This window comes from Mesocricetus auratus, unplaced genomic scaffold (assembly GCF_017639785.1).
Source record: "Mesocricetus auratus isolate SY011 unplaced genomic scaffold, BCM_Maur_2.0 Super-Scaffold_6723, whole genome shotgun sequence".
In the NCBI taxonomy this organism is placed as follows: domain Eukaryota; kingdom Metazoa; phylum Chordata; class Mammalia; order Rodentia; family Cricetidae; genus Mesocricetus; species Mesocricetus auratus.
Window position 1 is genome coordinate 3,757,425 of NW_024429183.1, and position 26,799 is coordinate 3,784,223.

Below are 26,799 nucleotides of genomic sequence, written 5' to 3' on the forward strand. Positions count from 1 at the left end.
AGGATCTGAGTCGCCACTTGCTAGCTCTATGATGACACGGGAAGCGTTTTCAGGTGAGTGCGCACGAATGGCGACGCGGCGTGGTCCTCGCGGCGGCCCGTAGGCGCCGGCTTTTCTCTTCCGGGCCACCCATCACGGGGATCTCCGTTTAGCAGTCTTGACTAAGCGCTGTCTCTTCTCGAAGAACCGCTAGGCTTCTGGAAGCTCGGTAGCGGAAGAAACCGCTAGAGTCCTTACGAACCACCTCCCGGGAACCCCGGGCGTCGCAACCGGAAGTACGTAGGCGCTGCGCCTTGACCTCGCCGTGTCCAGTTCCGGGGTCGTTCCGCTCCGCTGTCCAGGTCGCGGCGTCGGGCTCCGGCTTCTGCTGGGCTGTTGCCTCCGGTACACCGGCCCGGCCGGAACCGAGCAGATCCGGGTCCACCCGGCCCGGCCATGAGCGCGGTCGCATGATGCGTCGCCGCCCGCGCCGCTGCAGCCGCCGGCCGCGAGGAGCCACAGCACTGGGCGACCCCGCCCGGGCCTCGGGTGAGTGCAGTGCGTGCGGCGGCCGGAGCCCGGGCCGCGACCCCGGGCTGCTCCCCGCGGCCTCCGCGCCACAGGCCCCTCGGGGGTTTTCTGCCCATCTCGCAGAATCGGACCCCATTTGCACCCGCAGCCTTTTGCCTGACCTTGGGCGCGACACCCCTCTCGGAGCCAAGTGTTCTCTGTGGCTAATGCCAGGCTTGCTGTCATAAAGTGCTGTGAAGTTTTTGTAGGCATGCTTCGTCGCACGTCTGCCTCCTCCAATCCTGTGTTCTCTCTCTTTAACGGGATTCTCCTATTCTCTGTCGGTTTTCTTCCTTCTCCCCCCGCCCCCGGTCCCTGTCTATAGTGTTAAGTGGTAGTTACCGGGGAAGGACATCTTGGACAAGCCGGCCAGCTTTCAGGGTAATAAGGGCCAACTCTTCTGAGATGTCATCATTTCTAGAACTAAGTCCCTTCTAGCTATTAAATGGGTACATTTTATTAGCTCGTCAACAGTCAGTTTATTGTAGCCATTAAATTGGAGTAATGAGAGTTGGAGCTGTCTAGAGCGGCTTTCACAATTGTGTATGGTGCTATCCAAACCCAAGCTGCAGCCTCCTTTGCAGTCCCCTTAGTGACTGCGTTTGTGTTTATTTTACTGGCTTGAATGGCAGGTCCTTTACATTTCTTCCTAAATCTTTCCCAGCAGCCCATCAGGACTCTGATCTTTCCAATGTTGTTTACAACTTTCACTTACCTAAAGTTACATTTTTAAAAGATACCTTGTTAAACTTGCACTCCAGCAGAATTGGTTGAAGTGAAAGGTTCTTGAGGTATTTTACAACATGGACTAATGGGAGTTAATGCAATTTCATTTTTGAAAGTTGCACAAAATAAACAGGTTGGAGGTGTAGAAATTGGATTGTGTACTTTGTAGAGTTACTGGAAGGGCACACTGGCTCCTGAATTGAGAGCAGGAGGAGAGGACAACAGTGAGTGAAGAGGTAATTTCACATGGAATTTGTTCGGCAGTTGACTTGAGTGCCTCAGCATTTGATTGGTTAACAGATTAAAACTCTTAAGCTGAATGTAGTGGTCGTACACCTTTAGTCCCAGCACTCGAAAGGCAGAAGCAGAAGAATCTCTGTGAATTTGAGGCCAGCCTGGTCTACATAGTGAGTTCTTGGACAGGGACAGCCAAGGCTACACAGAGAAACTCTATCTCAAAAACAAAAAGTCAGAACTTGGTAGCCCTGCTAATTGACATGCCATAAAACTAAGCCCTTTCCAAAAATGGGAAAGTAGGCATGTATAGCCCCAGTGTCTAAGAGTTAGAGGTAGAGATGAGAGGACCAAAAGTTTGGGCCTACCTCAAGCAAAACAAAACAAAATGGAAAAGTAGTACTGTTAATGGAATGACCCTCAGTTCAAAAGTATATGTGAAGCCCTTAAGAATGATTTTGACTTGTCAAAAGTATGGACAGGATTTTATGTTCTTAGTGAAATTACTTGCTTTCTTGAACTTAAGTGATATAAACAATATGATAACAATATTAACTTGAAGAAATGAGACTAGAAGCTAGTCCTACTGAAGTAACATCTGGGGTGTATTGGACATGGTTTTGCTGTCCACTCCAGAACTTCCTTGCTTCAGTCCATGCTGAACAATGACATATGATGGTTTTCTAAAGGCAGCTTTTGAGGGACATTTCTTAAAAGTCATGTTTTTGTTATAAAAGTAACATTGCTTTAAAAAAGATTTACCAGCCAGGTGGTGGTGGCCGACGCCTTTAATCCTAGCACTGGGGAGGCAGAGGCAGGTGGATCTCTGAGTTCGAGACCACCCTGGTCTACAAGAGCTAGTTCCAGGATAGCCTCCAAAGCCACAGAGAAACCCTGTTTAGACCCCCCCCAAAGACTTATCTTTATTTGTGTGCCTGCCTGCCCCATGTGTGCGTGCAGAGGCCAGAAGAGCATCAGATACAATGGAGCTGGAGTTACAGGTGGTTGAGTGGCCCAGGATGGGTGCCAGGAGCTAACTGAAGTCCTGGAAGAGTAGCATGTGCTCTTAGCCACTGAATCCACCTCTCCACCCGGTATGCACTTTCTAAAGAATGCTTTCAAGCACAACAACAAAGCAGAACACTTAAATCAGATCTGATCTCCAGGGCGGGGCGAACATTGACACCTTACCTTGGGACACTGCCGTTTTAACAGCTGAGGAGAGTTTAAGTCCACTGTGAACATTGATGAGATACAAAATTTAGAGGGAACAGCCCTGCTCTCCACACTGCAAGTTGGGGTGGAGTTTTTCCAAAGCCACCCACATGGTCATGGTTCACAAGAAGGACTCAACTCACTGAAGGAAATAGCAGCTAGTTGGTTTATTAAAGAAAAAAGCTGCAAATTAAAGTTAGCCAAGAAAAGAGAATGGAATCCAGGGAAGTCTCAAATATCAGCATCTGCCCTCCTCCTTGTGGGTCCCCAGCTCCCTGACATTGCTGTATGACATTCTTTATGGAGTATTGCCAACCCAAGCTACCTTGATGAGGGCTGTGATTGGTTAATAGAGCAACAGGCAACCTTACTTCCAGGTGGATGGATACTGTGACACCCAGAGCCTCAAAGCACATCATATTGTTAGTTTTTTGTTTTGTTTTGACTCTTTGTACTTGAAAATGTAATTCTTTGCTTTGCCATTGACTAATGACTGTCCCTTCTAAATCGTGGAGGAAACAAAGGTCAGTGGGAGAGCTGTGCCAATTCCATTTCCTTTCTATCTAAAAGGTCCCTGAAGTAGAGTATAGTAGTATGTCTGTAGTCCTGGCTCCAGAGCCTGAGACAGAAGGATTGCTTGGGCCTTGGAGTTTGAGCTAGCCTGAGCAACACAGCAGGTTTTTGTCTGGCTTCTTTATGTTCCATTTTTTGCTGCTATCTGCAAACTTTGTCTTGCTTATCTGAGCCCTGCTCACTGCTGAATTCCTTTGCTATAAACATTTCATAGAATTCTGTTACTTCTTGAATGAAATCCAGACTGTGTACTATGTCTTATTGGCACAGCACCTGATCATTTTTAAAATACTGTATTCAATCATGATTTGAAGATAGTGGGTGCTTGAAAATTGGTGAATGAATACTTGTAGTAGGTAGAGAAAATGAATGTGAATTTCAGTTGGAAGGAGCCCAGAGGAGCTTACCAAATGAGCGAGCACCTTGTGGGAGAGGTGGAAGGACAGCCTTGGCAAGTCTGGAGGAGAGTTCAGGAGAGCAGTCCTGGAGGGATTTGGACCAGATGAATTTGGGGCATGGAACTGAGATTTTAGAACGATAACTCTTGTTCCTGGATCTTGCTCTGGGATCCTTGTCATCTCTGGGGAAAGAACGCAGATGAGACATCATAGTGTGGAACACTCAAGGGTGAGAGTGGACAGTGGCCCAAGGGGCCATTATGGAGGGAAACACAGTGTGACAGTGACCAGAGAGCTGGTCGTGCTGCCCCACACGTTTAGGCAGGCTTTGTGCTATGCAACTGAAGTCTGGTCAGACAGCTTTCCTGAGAGGTGCCTTCCTGTGAGGTCATTGATAGGCAGCTGGGTTAATCCTTAAGGGACAGGCTAGGTGTGTCTTTATTCTTTACCAGGAAGCCTCTGTTGGGTAGAAATCCTAGATCTTCTGGAAGTTCAGAAATCCATGTCTCCACCCAGGGCCAGAGATAACAACTCAGATCTCATTCTGCCAGATCTGAGTCCCACAGCTTCAGCTCCTGGCTTTCCAAGTTGCCGACTGGGAAGGGTGGGTCTATCCTCAATGGCCTTTGAACCAACCAGTTTCTAACTAACCAACTAATACAGTTGTTGGGACCTAGTACCCAGAGGCCTGAGTTCTATAGGGTGGGGACTACCTTCATATGCATTATAGAGAGGTAGTGACAAGGACCAGAGCCATAAGTAGGCGTGTCCTGTGGCATACAGGAGAGCAGAGATATTGTACATGTAGGTTGAAAGCCTCTGATGGAATCCTGGCTGCTTGAGGAAGCCAGGCTCCATGCTTCGAGCACAGTGGAGAGGGCCACCAGCTAGAGAAGTGTCGGTCTCTCTAGAGACAAACTTTCAAAGTGTCATTGAGATGTTTTGAATTTCAGGATTCTGCTGTTCTGTAGAGTGCTCTTTCTCAAGCCTGGGCTCTGAAGAGAGGGTGTGTCAGCAGGAGAACACAGCAGTGGAGGCAGGGTGGCCCCAACCCCACTTTCATGGGGTGTATTTAAATGACCCATCTCTAAGACTTGGCTCCCCTTCTAACAGCAGTGTTCTGTGTTTAGTGAGCCTCATTGACATGATCTGCTTCAAGCATCCTCGCCCCACTTTTTCTCCCAACCTCAAGCATCCTCCCCATCCCCCACCCATCCAACAACATGCAATGTTTACTCCGCTTTTCTCTTTTGCTCACCCAGTGTTCTGGAGTGCGGGGAAATGCTCAAAAACTGCTCTTATGAGGATGTGATGGGAAACAAGCAGCAAGGGAGAAGCCAGCAAGAGGGGGGTGTGTACAGACTCTGGGTGACTGTGACTGTGCTGTGCACAGGGGATCATGGACTGATATGACCTGCTTCTCCAAGGGCCGCACTGAATGCAAGTGGGGCAGAATGGTCAGGTAAATAGAGGCACTGAGTCTACAAGGAAACTGGTTGGAGGCAAGCTAAGTGCACAGTGCCAGGATCTGAGTGGACAGGGGAGGCAGAGATATGGTCAGTTTGGGGACGGTTCTAGGGATCCAGACTGCAACACTTGCTAATTAATGACTTAGAGGTAGGGGCTGGAGGAAGAGACCAGTGAAGGTGAGTTCTTAGTATTTGGCCTTGGTAGCTAGATGGTGTAACGCTATTATTGAAATGGGAAGGGGTGAATGTTAACAGTGGAGGTTCTGCTCCCACCCTCCTGCAGTGGAATTCGCTAGTAACCAGTTGACTTGACAGTGATGTCACCAGTATGGCTACTTTCTAGATTCAGTTCTCCTTTCCAACTTCCTGGGCCTGTGATCCCCAAGATGTCACTTCAGAAATCGTGGAAGAAGTCAGGACCCTAGCCAGGCAGTGGTGGTGCACGCCTTTAATCCCAGCACTTGGGAGGCAGAGGCAGGAAGATCCCTGTGAGTTTGAGGCCAGCCTGGTCTACAGAGCAAGTTCTGGGATAGCCAGGGCTGTTACACAGAGAAACCCTGCTTCAAAAAACCTTTAAAAAAAAAAGTCAGGACCCATCCTGGGTGCTCCCCAGTTGGAGACCTGTGGGCAAGTGTGGCTGCTGAGGGGAACCCAGTGGTGCCTTCTACCCTTGAGGTGGCTCCTCCTCCTGTCCTCTGCTTCCGTGTCTGTGTCCACCACCTGCAGCCTTTGCACCCACAGTGTTCCAAATGCTGCTTTCTTGTGACTAAGTATTTTTAAAAGACACTTCTAGAAAGGTTAAATAAGGTACTCACTGCTTGCAGTATATAGGCCTTGCCAGTGTGTTGACATTTGGCTTTTGTTGGATGTGTCTATATTTTCTTCAAGGTTAATAGTTAGGGGAGAAAATAATGGATTCATGTGTATAGGTGATCAGCATGGCGTGGGAGGCCAGTTACACACTCAGGACCGTGCCCTGGAGTGAACAGTTTTTGGAAGCACCTTTCAGGAGCGCTGTGCTAGGTCACACAGGCTGCTCATTTGCCACATTGAATGAGGGCTGGCTCCCTTTGAAGTCGTCCCTGCCCTGACTTAGGTGCCCTTCTTACCTGGCTGGTGACGTGCCCAGGACACTTGTCAAAGGCATAGGTATACTTGACCACATGGAGGAGTCTATTGTCCTGATGGGTGCCCCCTCTGAGCATTCAAGATCCCCACTGCCACTGCTGTTGGGTCTCCTCAGGACCTGGGGCACCTTCAGGTTCTCTGCTACCTGTCTCTCCATCCTGGACTCGTGCAATTCCAGGCCAAGTCTTGAGTTCCTTCTGCTTATGTCCATGTGTCCACATAGCCTGAAGTCACAGATCAAAGTAAATGGAAGGCAGCCTTGGCTCACGAATGCACTGACCAGGATACGCCTTCTACTGAAGAGGTTTCCTCCAACTCCGCCCCAGTCGTTGGACTGGGCATTCTACCCCTGCCACTTTTCTAATGGAAGCCTCACAGATGCACAGGAAAACATATTTAAAGTGTATACTACATTAGTTTAAAGTAACATGACTTTTTACAGCATGGTCTCACAGTGTAGCCCAGGCTGACCTCAAATTTGAGGCAGTTCTACTGCTTTGGGCTCCTGAGTGCTGAGGTTACAGCTGTGTGCCACCACAGTGGGCTACTCAGTGAATTTTGCTTTGATAAATCCATGTGCCCATGTCCCTTGCTTCAGCTAGGAGGCAACCTCAGTCTCTTGAGCTGGAACCTGCTCTGGTTTCTTCAGAAACCTGTTGGTTTGTCTGGTGTGTAGTCCCACCTGTTCTTTTACTTTACTGGGAATCTGAGACTAACCAGTGTTGTTGCTCGTCAGTCATTTTTTCTTCCTGGCATGAATATGCCGCACTCTGCCTGTCTCTTGCAGACTCCATCTGCAGGTAGCTCTCACTCAGTCCTAGAACTTTCTGTTGGCCACTGTGCCCCCCATGTTAGCCGAGCCTGGTGCTAGAATTGCTCCTTGGTCACACTCTTGCCCATTCTGTGGCTCCTCCGTGGCTAGTGAGGACAGGCTACTACTGGACATGAAGGTCTTCCTATCTCTGGATCTTTCTTTTCTTTTCTTTTTTTTTTTTTCTTTATTTTTGAGACAGGGTCACTCCCGAGTCTCACAGTGTAGACCTGACTGGCTTCAGACACATAAAGATTTGCCTGCCTCTGCCTCCCAAGTGCTAGGATCAAAAACATGTGCCCCCATACCTGGTTCCTGGAACTTTCTTGAAGGATTCAGGCATCTGTAGTTGTATCTAACATAAGGAGGGTAAAACAGACTAAAGTAAGTTATTGTTGGCTGTAGTGGTGTGTCTTAGCTGCTGGGTCCTGTGCCTTGATGGCTCGAGCCCATGAGTTGGAGGCCAGACGGGACAGCTTATAATACCTTATCTCAAAAACATGAATAATAATTTTGTTTCCAGGGTTAATCTGCTAGTGGTCAGAACTCAGAAGCCCAGTGATTTCATTGTTATGAACAGTCCCAAGTGCAGAGCCACTGTGCTGCTACTTAGGTTGTATGTAGGACATCCAGGGTTCACAGACTATGTGCTGCGTGCTGCTCTGTCACACAGCAAGTAACCTGTCATTGAGTTTATTATTGTCTTGCAGGCCACATCACACAAGACAGCATGCGCCTTACAGTCCTGAAAAAAAGGCACAAGTGTTCCCGTGATGCTTAGAGGCTTTCTGTAAGGTGAGTCTGTGACTGTTGTGTGTGACAGGGCCTCACTCTAAGACGGACGTCAAACTCATCATCCTCTTGTCACAGCCTCCTGAGTGCTGGGATGACAGGCACAAGCCACCAGTCCAGCTCACATGACTCTTAGTGCACAGCGTCCCTTTCTAGCTGATAGGAATGTGTATGGGGTCAAGCCCAGAGGCAGCTGCAGGCCAAGGCCTCCCTTTCAACCTGTCTGCTTGCCTTTGCCCTAGGAAGGAGGCTGCTGCTGATACCTTTAGCCTTCGGCCCGAACCACAAGACACTACAAGACGCAAGGAAGAGCTGCCAGTGTGGCTGTCACCAGGGCTAGTGGAGATCTGCCATGTTAATTGTAGGACCCAGCTTTTACTCAGTGTGGGGTATAGGCTTGGGAGCAGATAAACCCCATCAGCTTGGTGGAAATGGAAGGCGGTGCTTTTTCTGTCACCTGGCTGGCACCAGTCTTCTCAGGGCTCTTCCAGAGTGTTTGTTGTATGGGACATGGCTGCTGGTGGGTTGAGTGGCCCAGCATCACATTTCTTGGTGCTAGCCATGTTCTCTCTAATGGAGAGTGCATTCCTCGTGTTTTGCCTCTTTTCCCAGTGCACTAATGCAATGGACGCAGTGACTTGGGATTGTGCACACAGAGAAATAGCTGCAGTCCTGCTGTGTTCAGTGACTGCCTTCTTTCAGATTTTGTACAGGCATGGCAGCACATGCTTGTCATGCCAGCGTTTGGTGGGTAGAGGCTGGAGGGTCAGGAGTTCAAGGACAGCTTGGGCTATATGAGACCTTGTCTTAAAAGAAAATGGGAAATGAAGTGATACCTGGATCTTGGGCTATTTTCCTTCTTTGGTGTCCTTAGATTTTGCAAGTGTACAACTCCAGGACACACCTGTTATACACTGCCATCCTGATATGCACATCTAAGAATATCCTGCCACAGCCATTGTTAGGTATGTCTAGGGGTGCCATTCTTATATGGGTATCCCTGCCACCTGTACCCCAAGAAGAGTAGAGAACTCCATGCTCTGGCAGCTCTCTGGGATCTGTGCCCAGAAGCATAGTGGAGCTGGCACCACTCAGTAGTCACCTGTGTGACTTGCAGTACCCTGCCCTCTGGGGAGACCTCAGACTGTAAACATGGAATTCTGACCCAAGAACCTCTTGTCCCTCGTGTTAGCCAAACTGTTTCTCACAGAGCATGCCTTGCAGTGAAAACCAGAAAACAAAGGGGTCCTTGATTTACAGTTTGCTTACAGAATTGGCAATCAGCTGGGTGTAGTAGCGCATGCACTTGGGAGGCAGAGGCAGGCGTGTCTCTGTGAGATTGAGGCAAATCTAGTCCACATAGTCAGTTCCAGGCCAGCCAGGGCTGTACAATGAAACCATGTTTTAAAGAGAAAACAGTGGGAATCGCTGGAGGGTGTCACATCTGCCTGAGAGCAGATGTGTGCAGGTGTCCTCCGTCTCAGTGTGTTGAGGTGGGTGGGTGGAAGCTAGCTGGTGGACATACTGGGAGCTCAGATGAGACAGAGCCACCCAGCCTCTTGTTAGCCCCTCAGAACCAGGCTCAGCCAGTGGTACCTGAGGCTCTGAGACCCTGTCACAGTGTCTAGGAAGGAGGAACTATGCAGGGTGTTTGCAGGCAAGAGAAGCAAGGCCCTGAGTGACTTTCAGGGCTTGTCTGGGAAAGCTGCATGTGAGCATGAGGAGGGCAGCCCTGGCCTGTGCAGATATCCCCACTCTTGTCCTATTACACCAACATCACCGTGAAGCTCTTTTGCTTTGCTGACTTCGGAAACAATGGTGTCTCTTCTTGCCCTGATCTGTACTGTGTGTCAAAGTTCTGCACTCTGCAAGTAGGGACACCCATTGGCAAGTGTGTTCCACTTACAATTAAGAACAAATGTACGTCCTGATTTGAAAGACCATGCTGCTGATTGGTGGCGCCTCAGGAACAGCCACCCCCACCCCTTTGCCCACCTGGATGCTGCTCTGGAGAGGGCAGGTTCACCTTAGTGCCCATTAGCATTTCCCTCCCGTGTACCAAGGCCAGGACACAGCCAGACTCTCCCTCCCCTCACTGTGCTTGTCATCGGTGTTTCCACCCTTAGCAAACACGATAAGAGAAGGACTAGCCGAGCAGGCCAGGCACCGCAGGCAGAGCAGTTCCTGCTAAAGACTCCAGCTCTTTGGCTTCTCTGACCTATGTGCTCTTGGTAGTTGGAGGCCACAGGAAATACAGGAAAAGTCTGGAAAGAAGGGATTCATAAACAGGAGACCTTATGAAGGTTAAAAATCATATGCTAGAAGCAGCGTATGATTGAGGAATCTGAGGTGAGAACAGGAGCTGTCCACAAAAGCTGTCACACACCTGCATTAACCTGGGGAGGAGGAAGCTGCGGCGGTGGAGGGCACAGCGCAGCCTGGTGAGCCTCTGAGAGAGAAAGACAGGACATCCTTGGCCCATGCTTCTTTCCCTATGCCTTGATGACATCTGTGTTGAGGGGGTGAAAGCCCTATCTAGAGCACAGATGGGTCAGTTCAGTGGGACAGCAGCGTCTCCTGTGTTGTGCTGGGATAGCTGGTGGCCTTTCATTATCTCTGTATGTGGTAGGTGACAGCTTTGCATTCATAGGCAAACCCCACATTGAGACCCCTTGGGTCCCACCCAGCAGGACAGTGAAGTGAAAAAGGCAGAGATTGAGCCCTTAGCTAGTTTGGTACTTTGTTCTTTCCTGCCCAGTGTATTTGAGCTGACTTTGCACATGTGACTCATCATGTTCAAGTGTGTATGTGTATGTGTGTGTATGTGTGTGTGTGTATGTGTGTGTGTATGTGTGTGTGTATGTGTATGTGTGTGTATATGTATGTGTGTGTGTGTGTGTGTGTGTGTGTGTGTGTGTGTGTATGTATGTGTATGTGTGTGTGTTTTGGCCCAGGAGCCTCACCAGCTCTCACCTCCTCTGCAGGGTGTGTCAGGGAATCATGCAGCCGTCAGAACACAGGCTCCGGGACATTGAGCATCATCCTCTCCTGACCGACAATGACAATTATGATTCTGCATCCTCCTCGTCCTCCGAGGCCGACATGGCAAACAGGGTGTGGTTCATCCGTGATGGCTGTGGCATGGTCTGTGCTGTTATGACATGGCTTCTCGTCGTCTATGCAGACTTCGTAGTGACCTTCGTCATGCTGCTGCCTTCCAAAGACTTCTGGTACTCTGTGGTGAACGGAGTCATCTTCAACTGCTTGGCAGTGCTCGCACTGTCGTCCCACCTAAGAACCATGCTCACTGACCCGGTGCGTACACGGCATCTCTGGCTTAGATCATTCGCATGTATTGATGCTGCTGTCAAGGAGCAGCACACAGCGTTGACACAGATATGCACTAGCATGCAGAGTGTTGGGCTCGTCTCTGGAGCAGATCCCTGTGGCTTGTGAGCAGAGGCAGACCTGTGCTTCAGCTCCTCAGGTCCTGATGCCATGAAGGCTCAGATCAGAGCTTCCAGGTTAGAGATAGCGGCTTCTCAACATGCCCTCTTTGTGGCCACCCCAGAGCCAGGGGAGGTGGCTGGGGCTTCCTCCTGGTAAGGGCAATCTGAAGGCCACGTGGGATCAGTTCCCACAGGCAGCCACTGCACTGCAGGTGTATGAGGCCATGTGTGTTCCTTCCAAGAAAGTTCTCAGCTTCTTTTCAGCACTAACCACAACCCTGGCACAGGGTCCCGTGTAGAGTGACTTGTGTTTGTGTCTGCCAGTTTCCCCCCAAGAAGGTGACAAGAGAGGAGGCTGGCTGTGCAGCTCCTTGTAAGTCGTTGTTCTCAACATGTAGGTCGCAACTCCTTTGGGTTGCATATCAGTTATCGTGATTGATTCTATTTAATAACAATGCAAAGTTACAGTTATGAAATGAAATAATATTATGCTTGGGAGATCACCATAACTGAGGAACATTAGGGTCGCAGCATTAGGAAGATTGAGAATCACTGTTGTAAGCTTACATTGCCATCTAAGGTAGAGGCGAGATTGCCTGGCCTCACAGGCTGCCTCCCTGCCATGTTGGGATCCACAGCATAACTTTTGCTTTCTGTCCTGTCTGTAGACAGAGTTTCTGTCCCACCTGGTCCCACAGCCATTTTGTCCCAAATAAACAAAGAGGCTTATATTAATTATAAATTGTTTAGCTGATGGCTCAGACTTCTTATTGGTTAGCTCTCTCTTAATTATTAACCCATTTCTATTAATCTATGTATCTCCACATGGTCTTGGCTTACTGGAGAACGCCCGGGCATCCTATTTTCCTGGTAGCTACATGGTGCCTCCTGAGTCTGCCTCTGTCCCTGTTTGGATTTCCTGCCTGGCTAAATTCTGCCTATTTTGCCGAAACAGCTTTATTTATCCACCAATAAGAGAAATATAAATTTACAGCACACAAAAGGGCATTCCCCATCACCTCTCTGAATCACAATGGCCTTGGCTAACCTATCCATGGGAACAGAGCTGTGTCAAGACCTCACCCTGTGGGGCACAGTCTGCCTATGGCCTGGTGTGCTTGTGGGGTCTCTGGCCACACTAACTCCCTTCCTCAAACTCAGTATACTTGGGCTTTAGAAGCCTTTGTTTGCCTTTAATGCCAGCACTCAGGAGGCAAAGGCAGGTGTATCTCTGTGAGTTTGAGGCCAGCCTGGTCTACAGAGCGAGTTCCTGGACAGCCTCCAAAACAATACAGAGAAACCCTGTCTCGAAAAAAAAAAAAAAAGCCTTTGTTTTCCTGAAACAAGGTCTCACTATATAGCCCCAGTCTGGGTTCAAACTCAGCCATCCTCCTACATCTGCCTTCCCAGTGTTGGGATTATGGGCATGTTTTACTGATTTATTTATTTATTTATTTATTTATTTATTTATTTATTTGTAGGGAGGGGGCCAGAGCGATTAAGACAGGGTAGCCCTATGTAGCTAGCTGGCCTGAAACTCACTATGTAAATTAGGCTGGCCTCAGACGAGTGGCAGTTCTGCCTCTGCCACTTGAGTGCTAGGATTCCAGGTGTGAGCCTGTGTTATTGTTCTGCCTTCCTTTCACCCAACCTGAACTCAATCTGTGTGCACAGGGGGCCGTCCCCAAAGGCAACGCCACAAAGGAGTACATGGAGAGCTTGCAGCTGAAGCCTGGCGAGGTGATCTACAAGTGCCCCAAGTGCTGCTGCATCAAGCCGGAGCGCGCTCACCACTGCAGGTAGAGAGCCTCTGCTCTCAGCGCTGCAGCCCTGTGAGAGTTTGCACACAGTGCGGACTAACAGCCACAGGAAGTGACGACGTGTCTGCTTATTTTCCTGGCCTGGTTGCCATGGGCTGGCACGTGAATTTTGTAACTGAAGAAAACAGGCCTCTTTATGTTGTTGCCCTTCATGCCTGACAGGAGCTGCAGACTAGATGCAGGCTCCTGTAGACATGCTGTCTGACACAGTCTAGCCCATAAACTGCATTTGAGCATCAGCCTCTTTTGAGCTCCATTTGCTGGCCTTTGCTGCAGTCTCTTTTGCCCTCCTGTGCTAGGACTTGGTTTTAGACAGGCTGCTGTTCCTTGGTACTGATACTAGGTATGGAGGATGAACTTGGGATACTTCTCCATTCCTGGAAATCTGTTGGACTTCCCTGTCCTTGGACTAAGTCCCTGTGTGTGCTCAAAGGTAGTGTAACGTCTCCTTGAAGTGTCTTCCTCCTCCTATTGGGTTGGGATTTGCCAGGGGAGCAAATAAAGGTGAGCAGAGTCATCAGCAGTCTGCAGGGAGGGCTCTGTCCACCCATCAGCTGTGGAGAAAGTGTGGCCAGAAAGCAAAGAAAGGTGCCATAGCATAGGGACAGAGTAGTGGCCTTGGGCTGGGGGTGGCAGTGAGGAGTGACTGGCTGTGGGCACGAATTCCTTTTGGGGTGGTCACCTCACAGTGGTGTACATGCAGGAGTCACTCCATTGTGCATTCAAAGTGGGTGAGCTACTGTAGTAGCGAAGTTACTACTCCAATCCATTGGAGATGATCTGGGAATGTTTTGGAAGCTATTAGATTGACAGGTGTACCAGGGAACATGCAAAGAAGCTACATCCGACAAAGTGGCATAGTTACAGAGTCTAACTGCTACAGTCAGTGCTTACTGGATGTAGTCAGTGGTGCAAGCTGTTTCAAAAACTCAGCTGGCCCCACAGTCAGGCGTGTGGAACAGTGGAGGAAAAGGCACAGTACACACATAATCCTAGTGCTTGGGAGGCTAAAGCAGGAGGATCACCATGAGACCAACCAGTTTGAGACTTGTCACAGGTGTCAGCAGAGTGCCATGCAAAAGATGTCCCTCAGCCTCTCCCACCTCGATTTCATTTGGTGTCACTGCTTTCCCCAGAAAGCAAGGTACTGAACAGTGCGCTCTCCTTTGCAGTATTTGCAAGAGGTGTATTCGGAAGATGGACCATCACTGCCCGTGGGTGAACAACTGCGTAGGAGAAAAGAATCAGAGATTCTTCGTGCTCTTCACTGTGAGTGGAAATGATTTATGGAGACTATTGAACTGGATGTTCTGAAAACTGAGCCTGCTGGAGTTGGGGGAGGTATTTAGCCTGGCTCCCACCTCCTCAGAGCTGAGGCTGCATTGGCACATCCGGGGCACATCCAGGGCTGACTGTTGGCTACCTTTATTAATCACCTGTTGCCTACTGATTTGTCTGTCCTCCTCTCAGTCTCTATTGTCATGTCATACACAGGGCCTTCACACATGCAGCTCATTTCCCCCTTTTTATTTTGCCATGCAACTGTTGGGCTTGATCCACTGTGGTCTTGGGTCAGCCACCAGCAGCTACAATTCATTCTTTCATGCCACCTTTCCCCTACTGGGGGGGGGCACGGTCATCCTCTGCATATGGGATGACATATGGTTAAAAGCAGCTAACCCATCTCCTTCCCTTTAGATGTACATAGCTCTGTCTTCAGTCCACGCTCTGATTCTCTGTGGGCTTCAGTTCATCTCCTGCGTTCGAGGGCAATGGACAGGTAACTGAGACTGTGATGTCATTCCTAAAAGTACTGCAGTGTGGGGGAGGGTCCCAGGGGAGAGTCAGGGAGGGGAAGCCTTACTGGTAATAACCTGAGTTTTGTTTGTTGTAGTCCTGTTTGTTTGTTTTGGGTTTTTTGAAACAGGTTCTAACTTGGTTTCCCAGGTTGACCTTGAACTCAGGGATGATTCTTTTACCTCAGCTTCTTTGGTATTGGGACAACAGGCATAAACCATTGTGTCTGGTAAAAAGTTGGCATTTCTTAAGATCAGAATGTAGTAGTTTCACCCCTGCTATCCCTCATCATTGGATTCTCCATTCAAGACATGATTAATTTTTGATAAATCGTGTTAGCTACTTGTAGACTTTGGGCATCAGCCTGTGTTTGCTTTCTGGCTAGCTTAGTTGGTCACTGTCCACAGCTGTCTTAGCATGACCTGATGGGGCATCCAGATAGGTGTAGTTCAGACAGGCCTTAACTGGCAGTTGAAGAAAAGCAAGAACTCTTGGGACATTGCCTCTAGTGTAGAAACACCCATGTAGGCACATGGTTTAGATACAGGAGTGTCCTTTTAGGACAGACTCTCATACCCCAAGGAAACCAGGCACAACTGCTCATGTAGTTGAAGCAGGAGGGTCATAAGTTCAAGGCCAGCCAAGCAACTTAGTGAGACCTTATAAAGAGAGCTGAGGGTATAGCTCAGTGGTAGAATGCTTGCCTGGCATTTGTAAAGCCTCAAGTACAATCCCCAGAACTTCAGAGGTGGACTTCTGAGGTTGCTGTCTGGGAAGGGTGGACAGCCTGTGTCCCAGGCAGGCTGTGTACCAGCTTCTTGGAGAGCTCGAGTGGAAATATATTTCTTCCAGGAAACACTGCAGGTGCCAGGGGTGCGTGAGTGTAGGGCTCCCTGTGCTTATGGTGCGCTGACCACCTCACTCTCATCCTCAGAGTGCAGCGACTTCTCACCTCCCATAACTGTAATCCTGTTGGTCTTCCTGTGCCTTGAGGGCCTCCTGTTCTTCACGTTCACTGCAGTCATGTTTGGCACCCAGATCCACTCAATATGCAATGATGAAACAGTGAGTCTTGTTCTGTGTCTAAACAGGGGTGGGGTCTGATTTGGAGTCCTGGGCAGCCTCGGTCCCCCCAGGCCTGAGTTTGCTGCCGCCTCCACTGGCACAGTGTTGTTTCTGGGCCCTGAATTGATTTAAGTCAGGCCAAGCAGGCCCTGGATCAGAGTGCTCAGCGGCTCTCAGGAACTCAGCTGCCCTCCTACCCTAGCAGGCCTGGAGGAGGTGCTGTGAAAATACGTGAGTGAATAGGAATTCAAGCAAAGTTTTGGTCCCACAGGTCACTGCCTGTCAAGAGCCACAGCCAGGCTGACTTTGAGGCTGGTCATGCAGATGGCTGCAGCCTGGCTGTGTATCTGAGACAGGGAGGAGCACTCACAGTGCCCAGCTCCCCTCCACGCAGGCTTTGGAGGCCTGACGGCAGGCTCATATATAACCATGTGTAGCTGTGTGTAGCCACAGACAGACTGTGGGTCTCTCCTCACTGCTACTATGGCTTCTCTTTCTGCTTCCAGGAGATCGAGAGGCTGAAGAGCGAGAAGCCTACGTGGGAGCGAAGGCTGCGGTGGGAAGGGATGAAGTCTGTCTTCGGGGGGCCCCCCTCCCTCCTCTGGATGAACCCCTTTGTTGGCTTCCGATTCAGGCAACTGCAAATGAGGGCTAGGAAAGGGGGCCCCGAGTTCTCCGTATGAGCCTTCAGGGCAGGAATGTCTGCAGACCTCTTGATGCTCACTGGCCTACAAGCACAACAGCCTTGTGGGCAGATGGAGCTGGCCAGCCGATGGGGCCATGAGCAGCTTCATGGACTTAGGGTCACAGGCACTTGTCAGTTTTTGTGTGTGCTGCCAGGAGAGGCATGCAACCCCAGGAGGCCATCTTGCACCATGCTGACACTTGGGATGTCACGTGGGTCATGAGCACCCACAGGTGGAGCTGCTCCTCTCTCAATCATGAAGAAAGCCAGCATAACCACTGCTGGGAGTCCTGCTGGCCCATCCCCAGCACACTCCCTTACTGGAAAGGGTTCCACAGAGACTATGGCTTGGAGGGCTCCAATACCTAGCACTGAACAGTGAAGATGGCTTCCAGAACACTCCCTGCTGTCCCGGAAAGGGCATCCTTTGACCCTTCCAGCAAGTCTGTATGTGCTCATCTGTGTGTGTCTGTGTGTATGTGTGTGCGAGTGCGCATGTGTCAGAATTGGCAGTGTTGTTCAGGCACACGTGTGGTAGACAAGCTGTCTTTCAGACTCCAGTGTTTCAGGGAAGTGGGACGCACTGCTGGCCCTTGCTGGCCTTCTATGAATGTATCATACAGTGTCCAGATCCAAAGAACAGGCATGCCTGCGCATGGGCCCGGCCTCCTGCTTTTATTTCACTGAAAGTTTAGTGTTTGAGGGCGTGGAGCTGAGGTTTTGTTGTTCCAGCCAAACTAACCGCATGCAACAGTCCCTCAACAAGGAGGGTGGTGCCCTGTGCTGAGGCCCAGCACTGTGGGGGAGGGGGCCATGGGGAGCTCAGCAAGAGAGAAGCAAGCCACCTTGGGCCCCTTTGGGCAGGTGCTGCAGGGGTGATAGCCTGGTGCCTGAGCTGCCAGAGCAGTGACATGATGACTTTATTTCTGTACCCATGGCACTGCAGTAGAGTGGACCCTTGGTGCGGGCTTAGAATTATGTCAGTACACACACAGCTCCCCTCAGGGGACTTGCCTTAAACTTCTAGGTTGTTCCTTTGCTGCTGAGTGAGAGTGGTCTGACAGAGGCTGGGGACTTCCTGTGAGTCCACTCCTGTGCAGAGACACCAGTGTTTCCCTGTTGGGACCAGCTGCCTTTCTGTCCCTGTGACACCATGACTGTTTTCGGTGTCAGTCGCTTTTGCCCTGCCCTCATCTGGGCTCCTATGCTACTGAGGTGAACCCCAGGGACTTGTGAGCCCAGACCTGATGCAGTGAGCAAACTGTGGGGCCCGAGTCACTGCAGGGGACAGCGTGGCCTCGGATTGTCCCTGCATTCATTTGCACATGTGTCTGAGCATGCAGGCTCTGGTGGTGTCACCCTCCAGTGTGGAGTCTGTGGCGGTGAATCCAAGCTGAGTATACTTGACTTTTCAATTCCTCAGTGTGATTTTATATGAAATAAAGTAGCCCGTCCACAGTTCTTACCCTCCTGCAGCCCTCTTCTTCCTGGTGGTCCACCTTGCTTTTCCCCAGAACCCCCTGCTGGGTGCCAGTGGTGGGTGTGGGCATCCAGCACAACTCCCAGTCACAGGGTTTTACTCTGAGACCCCTTAACTTTCTCCTAAATAGCCTTGGGGATTTTTTTACATTAACCACGTGGAGTTGGTTAAAGGGGTGGAGGGGGATTTTTTTTTACATTAACCATGTGGAGTTGGTTAAAGAGGAGGAGGGGGAGAAGGAGGAGAGGGGAGGGAAAGGGGGAGAGCAAGAGAGAGGGGGCATGAGAAGAGCAAGAAGAGAGAGCAAAGAGAGGGGGGAAATGGCTTTTTTTTTTTTTTTAGTGTGTTTTAAAATAAAAACTAAAGCTGAGCATAGAAACTCATGATTGTAACCCAGCCCCCAGGAGGATAGCACAGGAAGACTGATTAACAGCAATTGAGGCAGTCTGCCTACAGAGTCTGATTCAAACGTGAACAAATGCTATTAAAAACCTTTCCGAGCCGGGCAGTAGTGGTGCACACCTTTAATCCCAGCACTTGGGAGGCAGAGGCAGGCAGATCTCTGTGAGTTCAAGGCCAACCTGGTCTACAGAGCGAGTTCTAGGGCTACACAGAGAAACCCTGTCTCAACCCGCTCCCCCAAAAAAGAAAGGAAACTGCATGAGGAGGGACCCAAAATGACCTCTTCATCTGTACAGCCTTGGGTGTGCTGTGCAGATGCTACCCTGAGAGGCTCATGGTGGCTTTCCTGGCAGAAACACAGCCCGGATTGCCTACCCCACCTGGATATTTAGCTGTGACCCTGTCTGTGTCCTTCCTCCTGGGATGTTAGGAGGCTTAACCATACAGAAGCAACAAGGACTGGTGGGGAAGTGGATAAGTCTGGGTAGGCTATGGCTGGCGTTGATGCTGCCACTATGTTACCTATGGACTCTAGTCAGCTGCCATGGTGAGGGGGAGAACGTTAGTGACTATGCAGCCTGGCTGTTCTAGCAGAGGCACAGCCCCACCGAACCCTGAGGACCCAGTGGATCCCCAGCTGTTGACTGCCTAAGCAGAGGCAAAGAAACAGACCCCAGAGGGAAGATGTGATCCCACGGCCCTGTGGCTGCTTGGCGGAAGAAAGGGGTGGGCAATCCGGACTGTGGGAGAAGCAGCAAGGGACCAGTCTCATAATCGCTCACGTGACTTTGGAAAGTCTAGGAGGCTGTGGAGGAGCTTGCTGGAGGCATGCAACCCCCCAGATCAGAGGTGGGGGTCCCTTTGCTTCCTGCTGGTGTGGGGCTCACTACCTTTGTTCCTCTCCTGGGCAGTGCGCTTTTTTCATTGGGCCACTTACATTATGCGACTGGCTACTTTGTTGCTAAAGATGAGGGTCTGGCTTTTTCAGGACCTAGCCTCCTTTGGTCATGTCACCATGTCCTCTGCCTCACCCCTCTCTACCCTGGGGTCGACAGACACATCTCTTCTGGTACAGGCCGCTGTCCCCAGGATTCAATCTGCTTGAGGTTCACATCTAGATTGATAAGGGTTGTGTTGTCCTCACATCCTCGCCTGAGATTACTTGACTAGACCGGCTCACCCCACCTAGCATTCCCACCTCCCATCACGCTGCCATGGGCTCCACTCTCACGTGTCTGGTTTTCAGTGACTAATTTATCCCACATAGTGAGGTTCAGCCCCGGGTCTCAGACTCAGCCTTGCCTGTCCTGCCCTGTGCTGGTCCCCTGGGATTCTGGCTGCCCATTTGGTTCTGGGGAGCCCTTAAGTGAGCCCCTTCCTCTCTGCTGCTTTCTTCTAGCTTGTGAGTTAAGTGTGGGCCTGCCTAGACCCACCCTTGCCCCCCCCAAGCCCCATTTTCTTTTGTCAGCTTCCAGAAAAGGCCCTCATCTCTGTCTTCCAATTGTCACATGTTTGGTTGTTTTCAGACACTGTCTCACAGTCTAGCCTTGGCTGCTCTAGAATTTGCTGTGTACATTAGGCCAGACCCAAACTCACAGAGATCTGCCAGCCTGTGCCTTCCAGGTGAATTTGTAGGTGTGTGCCACCGTGAGCCCCAGATACCCTTTTGTCTCGTTACCCAGCTGGCTTAGAATTCCTACGCGACCCGGGCTTCTACCTCCACCTCCCTGGTGCTGGGATTACAGGTGTACACCACTGTCCCCAGTTTCAGGCCCAGGAGTTTGTGGCGCTCTGTGCCACGGGACAGGGCATCAGGGGTCTGCCATAGAGACCGGGGGGGCACGGGGCGGGGCGCGCGTAGCGGCAGCAGCATGGGCTTTGAGGCTTTATCCTTGTCCTTTCCCTCCAGTTCTGAGCTCTCTGACTGCCGCAGCAGCCTCTTCCTCACCTCCTAGAGTAGGACACTGGGGGGCCAGTTGGACTGTGGGATGGAGGGGACCTCCAGATTTGCAGAGTAAACTACCCCTCTCCTCTGTGTCAAGGAGCAGAACCCAGGTGCCTGACATTCTCTCATGGAACCCTCCAGCCAGTTGGTGTTCAGAAACTGGGGAGCTTGCTGTCGCTGAGAGGTGGCGTAGACAAGGTGATACTCCACAGGTTGGGAAACGGAAGCTCTAAGTTTTCCCAGCATGCCCTGTCAGTTGAGGAAACCATTCTCTATAGTGCTCAGGACATACCCTGGGTCATCAGGACAGCATGACTCATTGAAATGTGACCTAGGGAGATGGCTCGTTTGGTAAAGCAAGAGGACCTGAGTGTGACCCCTAGCAAAAAAAAAAAAAAAAAAAAAGCTAGGCATGCCGGTGCCTGACTGAAATCCCAGCACTGGGGAGGTAAAGACAGATTGGTTCCCGAGGCTTGCTGGCCAGCCAGCCTCACCTGAGGTGAGCCTGCTTCAAAAACAAGATGAGGTCGGGAGAGATTGCTCAGTGGGTAAAGGCACCTGCTGATGACTCAAGTTTGATCCCCGGGACCCACATCACAGAACTAACTACAGTTAATTGTCCTCTGACCTCCACACACATGCTATGACATGTGTACCTCCCACATAATTAAATGTATAATAATTGAAAGGAGCCCCCCCAATGTTGATAGCACCTGGGGAGCAATGCTGAGATTGACCTGTGACCTTCACTCGAAAGTGCATGTGAACACACAAACACATGAAACCTGTGTCCATTGCTAAGAGTTACCATGCATGGTTTCCTTGGCTCTCACTGCTGTACCACTCTGTACATGGGAAACAGGCTCAGGGCACTTAGGCAGCAAGCAGTGGTAATGCTGTTTAACAACGAATAACTTTAGGAAAATTGCAGTGTACGAGCAGCAGGATGCCTGCCACTCACCTGATCACCCAGCCACAGCTCCACAAGGACCAAGAGCTGGACTGTAGGAGCTCACACCATGACAAGGAGTGGGCATATCCCTCCCTCTAGGAACAGGCTGGAAGAGAACAAAGTGGGTTCTACAGTGTAGACAGTGGCCACCAGGGGGCCCCGGGAGACAGCAAATGCCTGCATGCTGTTCTGGCCCCTCAAGGCTTGCTTTTTCTTTAAAAAAAAAAAAAAAATGCATCTATGTGAAGTGTATTTGTTGGGAGCCTGTGAGGCCAGAAGAGAGTGTGGGATCCTGTTAAGATGAAGTTACCTGACTGACATGGGTGCTGGGATCAAACTCAGGTGTACAAAAGCAGCAAGTGCTCTTAACTGCTGAGCCATCTCTCCAGCCCCATCAAACCAGGCCTGAAGAAAGTGCTCTTGGCTCAGTGGTTAAGAGAGCACTGACTGCTCTTTCAGAGGACCTGGGTTCAATTCCCAGTATTCATGTGGTGGCTCACCACTGTCTGTAACTAAAGTTCTGGGGAATCCGATGTCCTTTTCTGGCTTCCTCGGGCACTGAGCACACATACATACATACAGGCAGGCTAAACATTTGTACCTAGAAAATAAAAATAAATACATCTTTGAAAGGGGGCCTGGAGAGATGGCTTAGCAGTTTAGAACTCCTGTGCTCTGCAGAGGACCTAGGAGGACCTAGATTCCCAGCTCCACATTCTGGCTCACAATCACCCATAATCCCAGTGTCGGGATGGGATATAATGTCCTCTGCTGGCTTCCACAGACACTGGGCTCTCACACATATATATGTATGCATGAAAAAGCGTTCATACATGTAATGTAAATCTAAGATTTTTTAGTGGGGGCATGGTTGGAGAAATGGCTTGGTGGTTAAGAGCATTGGCTGCTCTTCCAAAGGACCTGGGTTCAATTCCCAGCACCCACATAGCAGCTCAAAACTGTCTAACTTCAGATCCAGGGGATATGACACCCTCAGACATACATGTAGGCAAAACACCAGTGCACATGAAACAGGCCTGTCACGACACTAAAAGAAGAGGCTACTCATACAAGTTAAATTGATGGCGGGGGTGGGCACATCAGCTGGGCTCTCCTAAGTGTGAGGCAGGAAGGGGCTTGAGGGCCAGATGAGGGAGGAGCCCCCAGGCTGTGCAATGGTTCTGGGGCAGGCTCCAGTGAGTGGCAGTCACCCACTAGTGTGGAATCTGGGCTCATTGGGAACACAGAACACTTGGATAAGAGCTGGGAAACTCTCCCAGCCCAGAGGTGTGGGGGGGTCACAACAGGGTGGGTAGTGGCAACAGGGATAAATGGCTGCTCTCAGAACCCCACCTAGGGGAAACCCAGTCATCTGAGAGCACAGGCTGTGAGGGTTTCCCTGTCCTGCCTCCCTAAGTAGCACACCTACCTAAGTAGTCTCCTGCACCAAGCAATCTGCCACCCACACCTCAGTGCGAATGAGCTACTCAGTGCTGTCTAGCTTCCCCTGTTTGCCTCTCCCCGGGTCAGCAGCACAGGCGGTGAGAAAGGCCACTCTGACCTGAGCTGAGATCTGTTTCAGGAACAGACTTGGGAGGAAACAATGGCCCTGGGAGCCCCTGGATGCAGGGCAGCAGGCCTTCTGAGCTCATTGCAGCCAGAAGTGAGCAAAGCTGGCTGCCTATCTGCTGCTCCCTGGCTGTGTGACTTGGGGTAAGCCCCTTGGCATCTCTGTGCCTTAATGTACTCCTTTGTAAACTGAGCTGGCACAGGTAAGCCTACACAGGTTAGCTCCTGCCTTGGCAACTGTTGGGGGCCAGTGATGAGGAAGCACACAGCTAAGGGGGACCCCTAGCACACGGCAGAATTCAAGAAACAGCAGCCACTGATGACTGGGGGTGCTCTACAGCCCACACCTGGGGTAGAGAGCATAAACCCTAGCCCCATCGGCCCAGCTCAACCTCTGTGAACCCAGCTTCCCCAGGTCACATGGTGTCCTCACTCAAGACGAGCCTGCCAGAGCTTTTGTGGGTTTTTAAAAAGTAAACACAAATTTAACCAACTAAACAAAACCAAATCCATTTACAACATACGCCAGCACGGCTAACATTTATGGTCTCCCAGAGAGCATCTCACCCTGGCAGAGGCCCTGTACTTCTAAAGCCACAGTCCTGTCCTGCTCCTCCTCTGAGGCTAAGGTACTTTTCCATCTCTACCTTCCTCCTGTCCCCACACAGCCAAGGGGCAGCCCCCACATGACCCTAGTCATCTCTGGCTGAGGCTTCACACTGGTGGCTGAGACCCTGATCTGTTCCCAAAATGTTGAGAAAACACCTCCCTTCCCTCACTAAGATCTGAAAATGAAGGGACTTCACATAACACCTAGACCTGTCATCTCCCTGTCCTGCTGTCCCTGGGCACAATCTCCCAGGGTAAGGTCTCATCAGGATTTTTTTTAAAGATTTTTTTTAATTGTGTATACAGCCTTCTGCCTACAGGCCAGCAGAGGGTACTAGATCTCATTCAAGGTGGTTGTGAGCCACCATGTTGTTGCTGGGAATTGAACTCAGGACCTCTGGAAGAACAGTCAGTGAGTGCTCTTAACCGCTGAGCCATCTCTCCAGCCCTCATCGGGATGTTTTAAACAGATAAGTGAAGTTCACATGGTCCTAATTCAGCAATTTTAAAGTGACACCAAGAGGTTGGGGGCTGGAGAGATGGCTCAATAGTTAAGAGCACTGGTTGCTCTTCCAGAGGGCCGGAGTTCAATTCCCAGCACCCACATGGAGACTCACTTCAGTTCTAAGGGATCTATTGCCCTCTTCTGGTCTCTGCAGGCACCAGGCATACACAGGACACATAGACACACAGGCTGGCAAAACTCCCAAGCACATAAAAATAAATAAAAAAAATAAGAAAAAAAGACAGCCAGGCAGTGGTGGCACATACCTTTAACCCCAGCATTCAGGAGGCAGAGACAGTTGGATCTCTGTGTCTTGAAAAACCAAAATAAAATAGAGGGAAAATGACACTACATGACTTCTGTCTAGTTTCAAAACTTTGTCATCAGCTGGAGAAGACACTCAGCTACACAGTCACTACCCATGCATGGACTGCCTCCCAGGGCCTCCTATGCCTCAGGCTTGGTCCTCAATGCACCTTCTCAGTATGCTCACCCCTTGGGGACTCATAACCTGATCACATTAACTTCAATAGATCTCAGTTGGCAGAAGTCAGTCACTGGGAGGTGGCCTCCAAAGACATACATTGTCACCAGCCTTTCCACTGTGTCCTGAGCTGCCTTGAGGGGTGATGCTTAGCTCCCTCACACTCTCCGACCATGCTGCTGTGGAGGCCCAAAGCTCTGAAACAGGAGTCCAAATAAATTTATTTATTTGAGACAGGATCTCACCAGGTATCCTTAACTGGCCTGGAACTCACTGTATAGACCAAACTGGCCTCAAACTTAGGCGAAGTGTGCTGACCATCACTGCTGGCCAAGTAAACCTTTCTTCCTTTGGACTATTTTCCTCAGCCATCACTTCATGGGGTCAAAAAGCTGACATTAACCCACAGTCACCCTCACTCCAAGGCTCAGGCAATGTGTGGTATGAAGGCCAAGAGGACAGGCTAGAGGACCCTTGACTGACTGAATACTCTTTTCACTCATCCCTGCCGGAGCAGGGTTGCTACCCCCTTACCTTGGAGCAGCAGAGCTCCCCCCTCCTCAGGCCCTCAGGCTGTATCAGTCCATCTCCCCGACAAGACGTTCTCAAGGATGAGGGGCCATCACAGGCCCTGTGCCAGGAACTTGCGGATGAGTTTGCTATCCTAGCTGTAGGGAAAGCCTGTGGTTATTCAACTACCACAGCTCAGAGTCAGAGTCCAGCACGTCATCCCATAGCTGACTTCCTGATGTTGGCAGGGTCCATTTGTCATATCCTAATCCCTGTCCTTCCCTGTCCCAGACCACAGAGGCACCCACATTCCTGGGCCCTTGATTTACACCATGATGGAGCCAGCTAAATCCCCTCTCTCTAACTTTCTTAGTCCCAAGCCCTCTGACCACAGCTGGGAAAGACTCTCCCATGTGAAGGACTTGGGTGCTTTGTGAGACCCACCTGGCAGCCTAGGACGTTCCTCCCTCATGCCCTCAGCACACGTGTGAACCCCCTTTGCCAGTCAGTTATGCAAGTTCAGGTATTAGGGATTAAGGTGGGGATATCTGGAGTCTGCAGAACTCTGCTAATCACAGGTAAGCATGGTTGAATCCTGCTGGCCTTGATGTTTCTTCTAGAAGTAAAGGATCCCAACAAAACCAGTGTGTTTCCAGCCATTTCCATCTCTCTGCTGTTTCTGGTGCAACCGAGGAAACCAGCAGGCCTGCCAAACCATGCTTCCCAGCACATGTCCTGGGAAATTTCCACAGGCCCCGCCCTCTCCCTTTCCTCACCTGCCAGTCAAACTCCAGGCAACCCTAGGCCTCCTGCCTCTGGCCAGCATGGCTCTCTTGTGGTAGGATGTGTCTTTCTCTGTTTTTCCTTCAAACACAGAGGCATTTGGGTGTCTTGCTGGGTAGGTGGGGTCACTAAACCCTGGCCTAGGGCCATAGGGGTCAGATTGGGACAGAGCCTAGCCTATCACCCTGTCTTGGCTACAGTCTCCATTCTTGAGAGTGTGGCTGTTTGTTCCTAGCCAGTATCAGCATGTCTATCTGAATTCAGTTCATCCAGAAAATGGTTCAGAGCTGGATCCCTGTGCATGGGGGGATGTGCATTCCTTTTGAATTTCTAGGAGGTGCATGGAGACGGGTCATGGAGTCTCTCAGACATTCACCACAGGAGGAAAGTGAGGGTAGGAGAGGAAAGAGGACCAGGTCCTGGCCACAGAGGAACTGGGTCTTGGATCTACATCCAAATGGCCTGGCCTCACTTTCCAAAAGGTCTGACTGGCTCCGGAAACAGGTCCTTGGTGCAGCAGGGCGGCAGATAGAGATCTTTTGCTTGAAGCTGGGCTTTGAGGATATGCCTAAGTGTGACTAATGCCTCTCCCAAGAAAGTGATAAGCATTTGTGACCTCAGACAGAGTCCAGGCCTCCCTGTAAGAGGGAGGGCCAGCGGGCCCGTGATGGCGGAACAGCAGGCTGGCTGGTTGATTACACGCCTGTAAGGAGGAGAGCTCAGCCATTTGTTCATTCGCATGTCTGGACATAAACCATGCACATGTGTGTCTTTAGTCTGAGGTTCATAACCCACCCCCAAAAAAGACTTGGGAAGGTAACCACATTCCACTCATCCCTTGCTCAATTT

General features: G+C 50.5%; 1 protein-coding gene across 2 annotated transcripts; it reads left to right on the plus strand.

Moving 5' to 3' along the window:
* Nucleotides 1-309: 309 nt before the first annotated feature.
* Nucleotides 310-18,172, plus strand: Zdhhc7 (zinc finger DHHC-type palmitoyltransferase 7). Of its 2 annotated transcripts, XM_005073096.4 has the most exons (8): nt 310-528; nt 7,814-7,898; nt 10,880-11,210; nt 13,019-13,143; nt 14,337-14,433; nt 14,863-14,944; nt 15,896-16,026; nt 16,533-18,172. In XM_005073096.4, exons 3-8 carry the CDS (start codon nt 10,896-10,898, stop codon nt 16,707-16,709), a joined length of 927 nt encoding a protein of 308 aa, XP_005073153.1. In that variant the 5' UTR covers nt 310-528; nt 7,814-7,898; nt 10,880-10,895; the 3' UTR covers nt 16,710-18,172. The 2 variants fall into 2 exon arrangements, with proteins under 2 accessions (XP_005073153.1, XP_040591845.1); XM_040735911.1 differs by lacking the exons at nt 310-528; nt 7,814-7,898 and adding an exon at nt 8,769-8,860.
* The last annotated feature ends 8,627 nt before the right edge of the window (nt 18,173-26,799 follow it).

What these genes read in the sequence shown, in the direction of transcription:
- Zdhhc7 (XM_005073096.4), top strand. Translation starts at nt 10,896, where the DNA reads ATGCAGCCGTCAGAACACAGGCTCCGGGACATTGAGCATCATCCTCTC. An exon ending in GAACCATGCTCACTGACCCG is followed by an intron (nt 11,211 to 13,018) that starts GTGCGTACACGG and finishes CTGTGTGCACAG; the next exon opens with GGGGCCGTCCCCAAAGGCAA. An exon ending in GAGCGCGCTCACCACTGCAG is followed by an intron (nt 13,144 to 14,336) that starts GTAGAGAGCCTC and finishes TCTCCTTTGCAG; the next exon opens with TATTTGCAAGAGGTGTATTC.